The 15,777-nt window shown below is 43.1% G+C and overlaps 1 protein-coding gene across 1 annotated transcript in view; it reads left to right on the forward strand.

Annotated features, from left to right (window-relative positions):
• Positions 1–4,448: 4,448 nt before the first annotated feature.
• T265_03003 (hypothetical protein) overlaps positions 4,449–15,777 on the forward strand; it is a gene marked incomplete at both ends in the record, with an annotated part of 15,651 nt that continues 4,322 nt past the window's right edge. Inside the window, one exon of the mRNA XM_009167382.1 lies at positions 4,449–6,458. Within this exon, the coding sequence (XP_009165646.1) occupies positions 4,449–6,458 (2,010 nt within the window). The remainder of the gene's footprint in view (positions 6,459–15,777) is intronic.

A 15,777-nucleotide genomic window follows, 5' to 3' on the forward strand; every position in this document is an offset into this window, starting at 1 on the left:
GCACTGTAAAGCTGTTGCATTCCTGTTGGGAATTATCAGCTGTGCGCATCTCAAGAAACTCAAAGAGTTCCGAACCCACGACTTTCTGACCCGTGACTGAACATTTAGCTTTCTGGCGACGAATGGTTGATCAGAAGTGTGATTAACTCTCACACAGGACGGAATACCACTCATCCTTTACATCACATGGTTCCGTAGTGACTGACTCATTGAGTGAGGACTTTCCAGATATATATATATATAATATATATATAATATATATATACATATATCAAATTGAAATATCAATCTCTGCAACGTCTAACCTTCTCGTGAATATGGGTGCTTACACCTAGCACACGATGGATCAATAAACTACTAAGTTCCAACTCTCAGACCTGGTTGCCCATGGACAAAGCTATCCATTATGCGCCCTTCAAATTCTGGTACAAGGCAATTATCTAACACCAAACTACCCGTGGTGCAATAAAGACACCATAATTCTTCCTGGCGGAATCTTCTCAAGCGTAAACGCTCCTCATGAAGGAGCTATTTGTACCGGACCCATCCACCTTGGAAAGTGAAGAAGATGCAACCCAGCTTAATCTCTCGTTTGTGATGTTCTCAGGCAACTGAATGTGCTGCATCAGGCCTCCTCATGTTTCAGTCGCTACGATATTCGAGATATCGCGATGCATGTATATCTTTGTAATTTACTACTCATAAGGTTGCTGAAAATCCGTCGACAGCCCACGATCGGTTTCGCCCTTCTTGGGGCTCATCAGGTAGGCGCAGTCCCCGGATTTCCGCCAACCTTATGTTCTGCTCGAAACCAAGTTGCACGAAATTAGCGAATATACACTCATTTGCAAACTAGGTTTTTTCGGGAGACTCACCTGGAACCCAGCTGAATCGCTCGTTTGTGATGTTTGCAAATGAGTGTAGATTCGCTGATTTCGTGCAAATCGGTTTCAAGTAGAACATAGGGTTCACGGAAATCCGTGACTGCGCCTACCTGATGAGCCCCAAAAATTGCGAAACCGACCGTGGGCTGTCGACGGATTTTCAGCAAACTTATGAGTAGCACATTACAATGTTTCCTATGATGATGGATTCGCTTCCATTTAGGAACTCCAAAATTAAATTCCACCAAGTCATCGACTGCAAGTTGATAGTGGATTGCCAGGTCATAAGGATGACTGAAAACCAAGCGGTCATATTTGTTTAATTTTTATCTATGTGGTTGATAATCAAGCCATTATTTAAGTCTCGAGGGAGTAAACTCCAAAGTGGACTGAAACACTCTCCATCGTAATACCGATTGACGTCAGTAGGGCTGTACGTCAGGATGAATCAGTCAGCGGTAACCGAATAGCAATCGATTTCTAGCTTATTTTCATTGTTGTGAAAAGACAGGTCAGATAGGTGAGGAAATGTCGTCATTAACGGCTCCCATAAGAGCTTAGCAGGCCGAATAAACTTCAAATCGTAAGGAGTCGTAATGATAGGGGCTGACATCAGTTATACGGTTAACCATGCTGCGCTGGTTCACGGATTTGCTGGTTGATTCACGAATGTAGCAGTCTCGGATAATTGGATAAGATGCGAACGTTCGTCTCACTCTTCAGATATCTGTTTTAGACATCCGAATACAACTGAGGTTCCGTCACCAAGATGCGGAAATCGTTCAAAAAGGGTTATCAAAAGTCAAGCTCCCACATTGAACCAACCCATTCGGGAAGAGATTTTGCAATTACACCGAGTTATTTCGAGATGAGGTGCACACTAGGACTTTGAAGAGATTTCTTGGCCTGATGAAGCTTTTGTGTCAAAAGCGAAACGTTGCCCAAATAAAAACTACTGTTACCTGCATGGGCAATTATCTCTATTCTAGTAACAAGCTCAGATTTCTTGCATAGGTTTTCCTTCGGACGAAAATAACCTCATTACAGTGAGAGAAAAACAATGTGACGTTCTCCAAGAACCAGGTATGTCAGTTTGTTACATTTATAGTCATAGGAATTCTTCAACCAACCAGGATGTGTTTGGGATCCCCGTAAATTCCATTCCAGACCGATGGAAGCTTGATTTCATCGTTCTGGTTGTACCGTCAGTCGTCTGCTTGTTCTGTTTGTCCGGCAATGCCAAAAGACAACATACTTTGGACTCACGCAACAGTATTTTGGCCAAGAAATGATTCAACCTGAAAAAATAGACATCTCGGCGTCACTGAATCGGCAGCCCACCTTTTCAGTCGCAGCACACTTCGGCATACTTGACCGTTAAATAAAGGCGAAAAAGGGCTGGGGCGAGAACACACCTTTGCTTCACTCTTGTGTCGATAATTAAATATTTTGACATAGTCCCACAGGTCCGTACCCGGACATTCAACCCAGTGCCAAATGCTTTCATGAGGTTAAAAAATTTATCCAGACTTCCAAACGTTCACAGAAGGATCCACAGCAATTCTCTAGTGGCTGCGTTGAAGGCTGTATTGAGGTCTATGAACAGTCTATAGATCCCTTCAATGCATTTCTCTAAAATTTATCTTGCGGGAAAAATGAAGCCAAATGTACTTTGCGTGGCTTGTAAATCTGCACTTTTCCTTACAAGCAGTCTCTTTCAGTACGCCATCGACTAGCCAATTGAGCAGGGCACATGCAGTTTTCTTACCTGCTACGTATAGAAACTGATTCCATAGTTAGTTGTCCGTCTTCTGTGTTAATTTCCCTTTATAAAAGGTAAATATCGCTACAACCTCAAAATCAGGAGGAACGCATTCTAACAACGTCATGTGCAGTAAGATGTAGGTTTTCTCTGCCGAGCCTTTAAACAGAGGCTTAGTTTGTGTACCGCATCTCCATCCCTTGACTTCATGGCCTGAACCAGAAAGTAGTGTGGCCTGACCTGGCCTGAGGGCCACCAAGAATGACAGGTGCTTTTCGAACAGAATAGGACTCTTGCATTTCTACAAGATCCCGACCAACATGGATGGTGCTCCAGAGATCACGAAGCCTTATTTGGGCGACTGAAGCTTGAGGATCAAACTTTTCGAGCCTGTCCTTCTTCAATGGAATACACTATCACTGCTTCCACCAGTATGGAAATACTGTTCGCCTGGGGAAACACCTTACCGTTCTCACATTGTTTCACAGCAAACAATGCGGACTCACTCCCAGACCACTTCGTAGTACAGCGTTCCGTAAAACAAGGCTTGAAACTCTGTCGACTTTGCTGACATGCCTGTAACCTAAGAAACTGAGATCTAGTCAATAAAATCTGCATGCTAACTTCAGTAAGGAAGTCCGACCACCAAAACAAGGTGCCACCTTTGGGTGAGTCAACCTGTAGTTGCTGTGGCATCTCGATTTTCGTACAAGCTGCGAGAGAAAAAGCCTATTTGAATTCAAGTTTACAACCTGATCTCCAACAAAGATTCGCTTAGGTGAAAGCATTACCTTTCGTACGGTTCGATGCTGCATGTCGATGAACTAAATCAAGGAAAAATACTTTGGGGATAAGAAGGTTGTCCGGTGTAGCTTCTGTGAAGCGTTCCCGTAATTTTTTCAGATGAGTTAATGCAGGCCATGCGGTTTTTTAATACAACTCGCATTTAGTGATGTGCTGAAATATTCTCCACCACAGTGCCATTGTCCAGACAGTACAATGCTCATTTCCTTTTTTTGAAAAAATGTTAGAAGCCGAGCTTCAAGATTTCATCAGTTAATAACACCTTTAATGACAATACCGAAAGATGTTACAGATCAAATACGGTTTAAAACCTGCTATCATGGCGAAGATAATCCGATTAGTCCACTCAAACAGCAAATGAATGCGAACTCAGCTGGAAATCTCCGTTGGTGGAAAGTGACAGCTAGGGACGACAACTGGAAGGCTTAGCAAAGGACCTGTTCGACTGAAGGACAAATGTCCTGTAACACTGTGTAATCGAATAGATCATCTTCGGAATTGTGTCTGGAGCCAAGCAACTTGTAGTAGAAAATACGGCTCACGAATTTCACGCGCAGTTACATTATTGCATTCGTTTGATATGATGCCAGGCAAGTTTAGCTGGGGATGCCCTAAAATTCAGGCATTATCCTAGGTCAAAGTTATAATGCCCTTTACCAGAAAGTTGAAAACTCCGCGCGCTCATTTTCATCGCCCAACCAACGGGGAATATTTGGTCAGCCTTGACCAATCAGATTCGAGATTAGTTGAACGGACCAACGGGAGTAATCCAAATCACTTCACTGCATAGTATGTTGGAATCAAAATTCCAGCTTGTGACTACGGAAACGTATCTGTGATAGAAACGTCAAAATCAGGAATTAAACCCTTGTTCTATTTTGGATTATATGGTGAAAATTTCACAGAATCGACCATCTGACCCGTGAACGAAAGTATATTCATGGTGGATTACGCTATAGGTTTGTAAATGAGTATTTCTGCAAGCGAGTTTATTCACAATGATTCCAACTGAGCACGGCTCGGATTCGGACACGAGTGTTGGTATGGAAAGCCGTAGCGGACAATTCAGAACAGGATCAGTAAGTGAGACCATGGAGAAACGGAAAAATGTTCTTCGCCGTCTGACTGGCGGTAGTTTGTACCAAGTACGTCATCGTGATCAAGGAAAATTGGCTGAAAACAGCCAGCTACGTTTTTCACCTAAGAAGAACACCGATCCAATCCAGTCACTACTTGGTATGGATGTTGATCTGGATAAACTTGCTGAGGAATCACTGGATCAGACTCATTCAAATGTGGCTCGAGCACGTCGCGCAAAACGTTACATGCGTTCGGCTCCGGCGGGTTTCGCCACAGGGAACTATTCAACTGCATTGGGTCCCCTACAAGAGAAGCATAAGCTGAACCCATTGGAACGTGTGTTTCTAGAGTCTGCTGAACGTGGGGATAAATCCACTCTGGCGCGATGTCTTAGTTTCAAGGACAAAGTCAACGTAAATTGCGTCAATATGCTAGGTCGCACAGCTATCCAAATCGCTGTGGATAACGAAAATATTGAATTGGTAGAACTGCTGTTACAGCAACCAGGGATTAAAATTGGTGATGCTTTACTCTATGCTATACAAGAAGGTGTTTATCGCATCGTAGAGATGCTTATCGATCATCCTTCGATTACTAAGGAGATGCTGGGTTCTTCTTGGCGTGAAAGCGGCGAGTGCTCAACGGCAAGTGAGGAAGAAAGTCATGACTTTTCTGCTGATATTTCTCCCGTCATCTTAGCCGCGGTTTGTAACCAGTTTGAAATATTACAACTCTTGTTGAACCGCGGTGCTCGTATTGAGGAACCTCATAAATCCTCATGTGATTGTGCTCGATGTTCTAGATTATTAGCTGAAGACCCACTGAAGCATACTCTTCAAAGAATCAACACGTACCGAGCATTAGCAAGTCCTGCGTGGATTTCACTTACATCACCTGACCCTATTCTCACAGCTTTTGAACTCTCATCGGAATTACTTCATCTAGCCTCTAGAGAAAACGAGTTCAAAGAAACATTCATTTCTTTGTGTGAACAGTGTCGGAAATATGCTTGTGATTTGTTGGACTTGTGCCGGGGTACCGGTGAGGTTGTTGCTGTTCTGGGGAAGAGTAACAATAGCGAAAGCGAATCATCATCGGACTCCGATGAGGAGATGGAAGATCCGTGTAAATTACACGGTCACGCAGGAGAGGCTAATTCCACAATTAATGAAGGAGCGGCTGCTAGTGTAGGAGAACGGTGGGATCAAGCGAACCGGTTAGATCCCAACGACTGGCGTAGTTTGGTCAACCGGTCTAACGGCTCAAGGAGGCGCCATTTGGGTTGGACGCGTCACGAGAATGGTGCGCATTTCAGTCAAGGCCAAAGTATTGAAAGTCAGCATACCGTAGTAGATGACCTAAACGATGATGGGAACCTCTCGGTGGCAAATTTCGCAGTGTCGAACAAAGGTCAGGAGGGAGTGAAACCCACGTCACTGAAAAAGGCATTTTTGACCCCTCCAGGTCCTCAAACACACGTCGATGACTATTCTGATAAACCAGGAAGGGAAGAGGTCCAAGAACACACACATGAAGAAGTGTCAAGAAAACTTGAAATAGTTGTTCCCACACCAGATTTTTACGAAGCCTGTCCAACTATCCCTAATAGGACTGATTCAAACTCAGATGACGGTGTGATGAGTTCGTTCTCTGGAGCCCAGTTAGGGCGGTCAAATTTGTTTTCCCAACCACGGAAAGTGAGTTTTGATCATGAGGTTGAGCTCTCTCGGAAGAAAGCTAGTACGAACTCAACCATTACCTCTAAGGCTGCATGCTGTGGCTGCCGCAGAAAACCTCGACGTCTGACAAAAACACCCAGCGATCCTGAGAAGAATGAGGAAACTGGCAGTGCAACAAAGGAACCAACTGTGATTTACTCTTTCAAGTTGGATCGACTTAAGTTGGCCATAAAGCATGAACAAAAGAAAGTGAGTCATCGATATATGAGTACTACTCATGGCAGATTTGTTTGGCTATACTATGTCCTCATGCGTTTACATATCTGGACTAGGATTTTACTACTAGGAGCTTACCAGCAGGTCATAACCTAAGGATGTTGTAGGGTAAATTTCTGTTGAAATCAAATAGTGTTTTTGACATTATATAGGAGGAAAACCTACCAAACTATTCATACGTTTCAATACATGGATGGAGAAAAATCAGCTAGGTGAATTGACTGCAGGTAGTTGCGGGACTTTCGGAATTCGCATTCACACCACTCTCGTTTGAACAGCTCTTTTTCTGACCTGGTACAATCAATCAAGTTGGTCCACAACAAGGAAGGGCTCGAATTTTTCGTTTTTCGGAACTATTTTGATGTTCGTGTCCTTGACCGTGCCGGAATTCGAACTGTGAACATCTGGCACACAGGGCAGGTATGCTACCACTAGTCCATAAGCTAGTGCTTGAAGTGGACTATCAAATTTTGATGTTCGTGTCCTTGACCGTGCCGGCATTCGAATTGTGAACATCTGGCACACAGAGCAGGTGTGCTACCACTAGTGCATAAGCTATTGCTTGAAGTGTGATCATTAAAATCATAATTGATAGCTTAAATGCCATTGGGTAAGTTTATCCATCAAGTTCATGGTTGTATTTGAGATGAGCTGCTGCCCAAACCTACACAAGGGCCAGGTACTATTCGCCCCTATTATTGATGGATGCTTCAGTGACGACCCAGAACCCACAAGACACTGCCGCCGAAGATGGTTTATCATTAAAATGCAAGCTCTGATAGACAATTAAAAGTGCAAAGGTATCACAAAACGACGTATTTGTTGGCAGGAATGTTAGACATGTTTATCAGTGTGCATTTTCGATACGGAGGCTGAAAACTCCGTTGATATACAACAGAGTGGTAGTGAAAGAAGAAAGAACAATGGATTAACGAGTCAATAACAAATATTCAAGAAATTAATGTATACCAGATAAACATCGGCTTGGCGAGTGATTAGTGGAGGGGATGACCAGTGTTGAGGATAATTTTGTGGGACAAATTGAAGATCGGTTTTCAACAGTCATGCCGGTGCATGTCAGAGAATTCTCTCTGTCATACACTTGGCTTGTGTTGATTGCACGGAAAAATTTGCTGAAATCTTCTGAAGTATCTTTCTCGTCTCTGGTCAGTGTGCTTGCTCATTTAGCACTTAATAGATTGATGAAAAAATGTTCCTCGTGCTCATATTCGCGTTTTTTTCCTCTCGAGCACACTGGATAGTTTCTTCTGTTAAGTATGTCCTGTGAGAGCTACCAATCAGCCACTGGTCACCTAACGGCCAGTTGTTCAAACTGCTAGCCGCGAGGTCGCACATCCAAATCTGCCTGTGAGGTGCGCAATGCTGGTGGAAAAAGTTGTACAGTGTTTGCCAGTGTTTCAGAACGGACTGGTTTCATTTACGGAACCAAATTTTGATTGAGAACTCCCAGATATCCTCCTCACAATACCAACAACCTAAGATTTTTAACGCTGCGAGAACGATCAAAAAAGACATGGTAGGATTATGAACAATGGAATAGTTGGCTATTTCATTTTAGGACGATTGCGTCACAACTGTGTCACGCGCTCACTCAAGTCACACTTGAACCGACAGTCTGGATAGGTAAACAGTAAACTAATTGAATTCGCAGCCCTTTCATATGGTCTCTCTCGGTTTGTTGTTCCCATCGGTAAATGGTATTGTTGTAATGGGAAGATAGGAAAAATCTGCTTCTGACACGAACGAAGTTGATGTGCAAACACTTTTGGACGCAATTACGCACAGTGCCACTTCGTGAAAAGTCGTGTTCAGATAGCGAACGTAAGTGATTTTAATCACAGTATCCTGCTTCACTCCGCATCGGTGTACACCGATTAAATACCCACGCACTTTGTGGTCAGATAACGATGGCGTTCCGTACTGCCGATGATAACCAAGTCTTTCTTATCATGATGGAATTGTCACGCACTTAAGTGAGCGTAGTACCAACCGACCGATTAACATACGTATTTTCTCCACATTTCTGATGTAGCTTTCAGGGTTGAACAATTTCTCAACTGTGTCAGTAGTGTTTCTCCGGAACGGTAGGCGAGAGAAAATGATCATTGGCGGGTACCAGGAAATCCACGTTGCTTGAGATGAAAGAATCTCGGCTTGATTATGTACTGGCTACTTTACACCCACAGAAAATGTATTCATAAAATAATCCTCGAGGCATGCGTCACTCAAGACATTTCGGACTTTATTTGGAACATTTGTATGCGATTAGTTGGCTTATTTTCCTCTCGTATAAACATCTTCGAGATAGTGGTACTGAGATTTTGTCTAGTTACTGAAGCCAGTCGACGCTAAAAAGGCGACAAACAGCAATTTCATCCTTTATGGGGGCCATAAGTAGTGTCCCCCTCACAAAACGTCAGGCAGCTTAGAACCCACGATTTAACCGTTCGATCGTGAGCGGCTGAACTGCAGTGTGATTACACAGGAGATAGCTTCGCCCATAGTTCAACTGCAGAAACCGTACAATGTGGTCACGTATTAACTGGCTCCTTAAGTGACGAATTCTCAGACTGAAGTTTCACCCACCTTGTGAAAGTATTCTTCATCTGAGCTACTTATCGACTGATGATAATGTGGAGAGATTCGATAATTCTCCATTGAGATTTCGTCCTCTCCGAAGCTGAAGCAAATGCAATTGTCCTTTGTTCGTGACGGCTTGCTTGCTCCCAAACATCCCTCAAAGAGAGAATTCATCTAGCCTTAGAGATACGGCGTAACATTTGGCTGTCAGAGGGATGCACACCACCCTTCGGAAACTGCGAACAGAGATCGTTTCTCCCCTGGTTTCAATAAGTATGCCAGATGACAACTGCTAGTAGCACATCTGTGATTTACATTTCTTGAATTCCATCGGGCATTCAGAGATGTTTTTCGTCAAGGATGTAATATACAGGGAAAATCTGGGAGCGTGTTTCTTAAAACTATCAAGAACACGACTCAGAACTCATATTTATGTTAAACTTTCTAGACTTGTAGAGAACAAAAGGCTTCGTTGAATATCACCGCAAAGGAATCCTGAGGTAGCCTGCTCGCTGTATATCATACGTAAGAATATCAGTTTTCTATACTAATGAGAAACAAACAAGTGTAGCGCACAAAGTCTCCACTTTAAAATCCACTAGTCAGGATCGGATAACCTCACTACCTAGTGGGAACGTTACGCATGTGTTGGAACTGTTTAACTCAAGAGTAAAGACGCAGCCGTTAAAAATGGCCCCTTGAGTTCATAAAAAAGAATGTTAACATTTCTAGTATTTCTTTGTTTGGGTCAAACTCATGTGCAGAATAAACCAGATTGGCTGATTCCTCCTAGTGACCTGTCCAAAAAAATCACATGACAGATGAGCAACTAGGAGAAATCAAACAAAAGTCTTTCTTTTCAAGGCCGTGTAAAAGGGTTGAGTTTTGAGATACTGAAGAGAGAAGATTATATTACAAACCATTTTTTGGTGGAAATACGAAATTCCAACTGTTGGGGACGTCAGCTGACCACTGTAAAGAAGACGAGACAAGTCTTGGCCAATTTGGAGGGTAGAAACTCGAGTGCGAAAATTTTATCACTCCATAAAATAGATGGACACCATTTAGCTGTCCATGGACAGTGAATTCCGTAAAACGACTGCGGTTTTACTCGCGCTCCATGTATTTTTCTCTTCATCCATTTAGAACGAACATCGGAAGCCTAACTAGTTTGATTTATTCCTATACATTTTCGATCAATTTGGACAGAGAAACCAATCGGAGACCACACGGTATTTCGCTGATTAACTCGACAATGGGTTCAACTCGAGATAACTCAGTGGTAAAGGCGCAACGGTCCGCGGATCGAAACCAACCTCTCAATCTCGACCGGTCCTGTCTAAGTTTGGGCATCCTGAGAGTAACTCAGCCCTGGTGCTTCCTTCGGGTAACATGGCAGCTAGGCACCTTAGGGGTGTTAAAACTGAAATATCACTATTTAGTATTTATTTAGGATCAATCAATCTTTCGTCGGTCAAATCAAACACTTTCTTAACAGCGGGGTCAACTAGAGTTGGTACAATATGTATAGACGTAATACACTACTCATAACGTTGCTGAAAATCCATCGACAGCCCACGACCAGTTTTGCCCTTCTTGGGGATCATTAAGTAAGCCCAGTACCCGAGTTTCCGTCAACCTTATACTCTACTTGAGACCAAACAGCACGAAATAAGTCAAATACACTTATTTGCAAACAAATTTGGTTTTTCGAGAGACTCACCTGGAACCCAGGTGAATCTCTCGTTTATGACGTTTTTAAGCAACATCATAAACGAGAGATCCAACTGGGTTCCAGGTGAGTCTCTCGATAACCCAAATTTGGTGCAATATGTCTTCCGCACTAAGCCGTCGTGCAATTCTGATTATTGTCTCATTTAACTCACATGATAACGCAGCCATGATCGACTGCTAAACACTCTCTCACCAGTGGTATCCTCTAAAATGCAGCAGCACTCCAATATGTCCTGTGCTATGGGAAACCAGCCAAGCATCGCTTTTAACCGAAATAGCCCTAGCAATAAAGTTCTCTCTCTTAGAACACCACTCTGCCCGTCCAAGTGAAGAACACACTAAAGAAACCAAAGAATCGAATGGCGCTTCATCCATTAGTTTCTTCAAGCTTCCTTTGATTTGCAGCACAGATGATGGAAACTGAGATCACAAACAAAATATGTCGATTTCTCGGAACATTTCTTGAAGGAAAGCTGCTCATGAGGTTTCTGAAAAATCTTCGACAGCCCACGACCGGTTTCGTCTTCCTTGGAGCTCATCAAGTAGGCTCAGTCCTCAGTAGGCTCGTCAACTTTCTGTTCTACTTAACCCAATTTACACAAAATTAGCGAAATACACTCACTTACATAGCAATCTGGTTTTGACTGGAGAATCACCTGGGACCCAGCTGAATCTCTCGTTTATGACGTTTTTAAGCAACATCATAAACGAGAGATCCAACTGGGTTCCAGGTGAGTCTCTCGATAACCCAAATTTGGTGCAATATGTCTTCCGCACTAAGCCGTCGTGCAATTCTGATTATTGTCTCATTTAACTCACATGATAACGCAGCCATGATCGACTGCTAAACACTCTCTCACCAGTGGTATCCTCTAAAATGCAGCAGCACTCCAATATGTCCTGTGCTATGGGAAACCAGCCAAGCATCGCTTTTAATTTCCCAGGAGTCGATGCGGAACTTTTGTTTTCATTTTTAGTGCATAAACGTGCGAACAGGCACACACACATATACCAAGTAAACAACGTCCAATCACGTACCGAGGATGATCCAAAACAAATCCATTGGTTTTACTAAAAAACGCATCTCTTCACTTTCATGAAGAACAAATTTCTAACCACTCTGTGCATCATCCGCCTACTCCACCCCAGAAAGGGAAATCAAAAGAATTCTGAAAGTGACTCACCCCGACTCAAAAAATGCATGAATCGGTTGCTTCTCCTGGCGTTCCAGGTTGAACAGCGGAATGACACGAGTTTAATAAACAGCACGCATGGTAGCCGGAAGGTTAACTTCCTAACCGATCTTGGGAGCAGTTAGATCCTCTTCTACCTTTGCAAACAGACGATCGATTAATTCAGTTTGCTACTGCGTACCACCTTGTTTGCACCCACATTACTCTGCCTTCCATGATTCTTTTGGATGTGTGTCGAGATCACTCTGATCAGTCCACATCATAGTAAGAAACCCCTCTACGTGTGACAGGTAATCTTTAAACTTGAAACATCTTCATCTCTGATAGACAGAATAGACTTTGAATGTCAAATATTCGCATCTTTGCGAATTGTGGTAATAATTTTACGTAACTTATTCGGTTGTCCCAGAAGCAGAAGCCTTCTTTCTCTTTTTCTAGTCCTAACGTCGTAATATGTTGCGCAACATTTATGCAGTAAATTTGACGCACGTTTGTAAACTTTCGAACCGATGCACGCACACAGTCAGTTTTTTCGGTCAGGATTTGAACCAGAGGCAAGTGAACAGACGCTCAGCGGTCAGGTATTCAGTGTGGCACTCTCCATAGGTGGCTATGACTCTAAGTTGTCCGCAAACTTGCACAGCCCTCGCTGGATTCTGTAACTGTACCTACGACATTGGTTGGCCATGTGTTTGTGGCGGTGATAGGCTCGTCATTTCCAGGGTCTGTGAGGGTGACACAACAGTCCTAACAGTCCCACACTTAGGACTACACTAATCCTTCCGAGTAAGGCCCTTTTTGAAGACGGACCATCATCCAAAAGAGGCTGTAGGAATGCCGACCCTCCCAACCCCCTTGAGAATCCGAGGTTTCAATCCACTGAATGCGCTTGTTCAAGAAATCACAGTAAGGGCTTGAAAAGCCAGAGCCAGACAAAAGTCACCGACATTGGTGCGTTGTCTAGCTATCTGCTGATTAGATGGGGTTTACTTTGCTCAGGGGCTGGTCAGGTTAGCGATACAGGCCCAAATTCAGATACACAGTCCCGCCGTCGGTATTGCAAAGGCTAACTGGAGTTCCTTCTCATCTCTTTCCGATTCTCGGTTCGGAACTAATTGTCTTGCTACGTTTGTTCAGTACATCATACCCATCGGGCATGTAAAGGTTTGACTGGGTCCATTTTCGTAAGTTACGGAAATACCTTGGAATAATGGCGCCAAAATTTCCCACAACAATGAAATGAGAACGTCTCGGTCGCGTTGGAAGAATGAAGTGGGTGACAACCAGGTGAGAGAAGACCTCAGTTAGTCTTATCAACAACAACCAGACATTTGAAAAACAAATAATACTACTGAACGAGACATCCCCACCGTCGACGGAAAGGTGCTGTTGCAGCTCCTGTGTGAGGCCGGTGAAGAGATAAATCTGTTCCGGCTTGCCGCAGATGTCATTAATTGTGTGTTCCATCTGGGCAATGTCTTGTGATATCTTGAATATCGGGCCAACTGAAACATGAGGTGACCGTTTTGCGGCAGATCCAGTTGGAGTATATTAAAACACGAGCGATTCAGCTGGGATTCAGTTGGGTCCGCCGTCGAAACCGATTTCGTTTGCATATCAGTGTAGTAGGCGAAATGTGGTCAATTCGGGCTCAAGTAGAATGTGAGTTTAACGGAAACTTAAGGACTACACCCACCGGATGAGTCTCAGAAAGGACAAAGCCGCTTTGCAACCATACGAATATTTTTTCCTGTCTGAAACAATGAGAGGTCTTTCAAAAACAATCAAGTGATATATCTGAGCAAGACTTTAGCAGTACCAATGACTCGTCATCCTTGGCTAAACGCATTCATGATAAACCCAGTGCACGTTGGCAGATGAAAAAATTTAGCTTGGCAGTCCAGACGAGAGGCGACAGTGACCTCGCCACTGTGATCAGCTGCGTACCAAGTGATTTTTATCAGAATTTTAAGCCATCTACAATGAGGATCACATATTTTCCCAATAGGAGAGCGAAACGCCGTTCGTGTAAGTGTCAGTTTGAAATAGTAGACACTCGGTTCAACTACCTTATTTACCCAAAAGGCTTTATTTCTCGCCCTAACGATTCTGGCACTACGTTTCGTCTTAGACAAGCTGCAGTTAAGACGGCACCGCTTCTTGGGCAGGCGAGGACTAAATGCAACTGAACAATCTTTCAAATCAAGACAGACTTCAGACACAATTTTTCCTGACACCATGCGGACAACGCACATCTGGAACACAAACTCTGGGGGTGGGTCGCAAATAACACATTTCCGAATATTGACAGTGTGAATTTGGCATCAGCCAAAACTTTGACAAATGTGGATAACAACGAATAACAAAGACTGTACGGATGGTTTTTTTTATACAATTTATTACCTGTTCTTCTCGCTGGTAGACATTGGTTTTTTGTGCGTGACACTGGTTGCGCCAAAATGCAGTTGGATATGAATGGGGATTCTGTCGAGGCTGTTGTCATTCGCGAGATAAAAATTGGGCACTACTGCCGAATTTTTCATCCTGTTTGTTTCAAAACGACGGATAAAACTCGACTTTGAAATTTGAATGATTCGGTGTGACTGACATCACGTTTATATCATGTCTGTATATTTATTTTTTGAAGTTATCGCAAGCTGGAAATGTTTTCACGAACTGTTACACAGTTTGGAGTTTACGACAGTCCACCTCACCACAAGAGGACAAAATGCTTCTTGTTCGCGGTGACTCCTTTTCGCTGGGAGAGGGTGGCAAATTACTGAAAACTGAGCATTGCGTTTGTTATTAGTATGGGGGCTTGTGTTGATCCAACATCAAACCGAGAAGCGTAACAGATAGGTCGCAGGCGTTATATCCGGACAATTAGCTGTAGTGAGTTGACAACGCCGATATACTAGTCCATCCGCCAGTTGTACAATCCAAGAGCTTGAAGTGGACTTCAACATTTTCATGCCGAGGTTTTGTTATCTGAAGCTGTGGCGTAACTTGTAAAAGAGTCAGCTAGGTTTTGAAAAGTTTCATTTCTCCGACCTTCTAATGTCGATCACACATCTTATTTATAAAGACGGCAATTTGCGTTTGGACATCAAGTGTGTGGTTCTCCGTTGAGTTTGCTGAAATCGAAATGCTTTGGGGATCTCCGAAAGTTTTTTCCACAACGTAATCCGTCATTTCTCTGGAGGGACACCGAATAAAAAAGCTTTTTTTCTTCCGAGACCTTTTCCGCTTGTAAGTGACTCTTATTATACAACCTGCTGACGTTTATTCAACGTTTAGCATACTGTCCAAGCAGCTTTTGCATGTAACTTTTTTGGAAGAGGTCTTTACAACAAGTTGTGCGAAGCTTGTTGATGAGTTCACAAAAAGGTCAGTCACAGATGGTAACATCGATAACCTATAGAAAGTGTTCAAAAGGGAATGATCAGCTAGCATAGAAAACAGCCGTTTGAATCCGAAAGCGAGCAATTGGCGGCGTAACAATTGTTTGTAGCTTACTTTGAATTTCCAGTGTCCGGATGTGCTTTTCTGTAGCATCAAATAGTTGTTCTATAGCGATATTTACCATAAAATATCAAGATACTATCTTAGGATACTCTGATTGGTTTCTGCTGGCTGCTTTTTGTGAGCAATTTGCCTCCAAATCAGCTACAGTCTCTTTGAAGGAAAGGTCGAGTACCATTATATAAATGTGTTTGTAAGACTTCTTGGTTTTACTACCAAGTATCCGAGTATAATAACAGTTT

This window comes from Opisthorchis viverrini (genome assembly GCF_000715545.1).
Source record: "Opisthorchis viverrini unplaced genomic scaffold opera_v5_39, whole genome shotgun sequence".
In the NCBI taxonomy this organism is placed as follows: Eukaryota; Metazoa; Platyhelminthes; class Trematoda; order Opisthorchiida; family Opisthorchiidae; genus Opisthorchis; species Opisthorchis viverrini.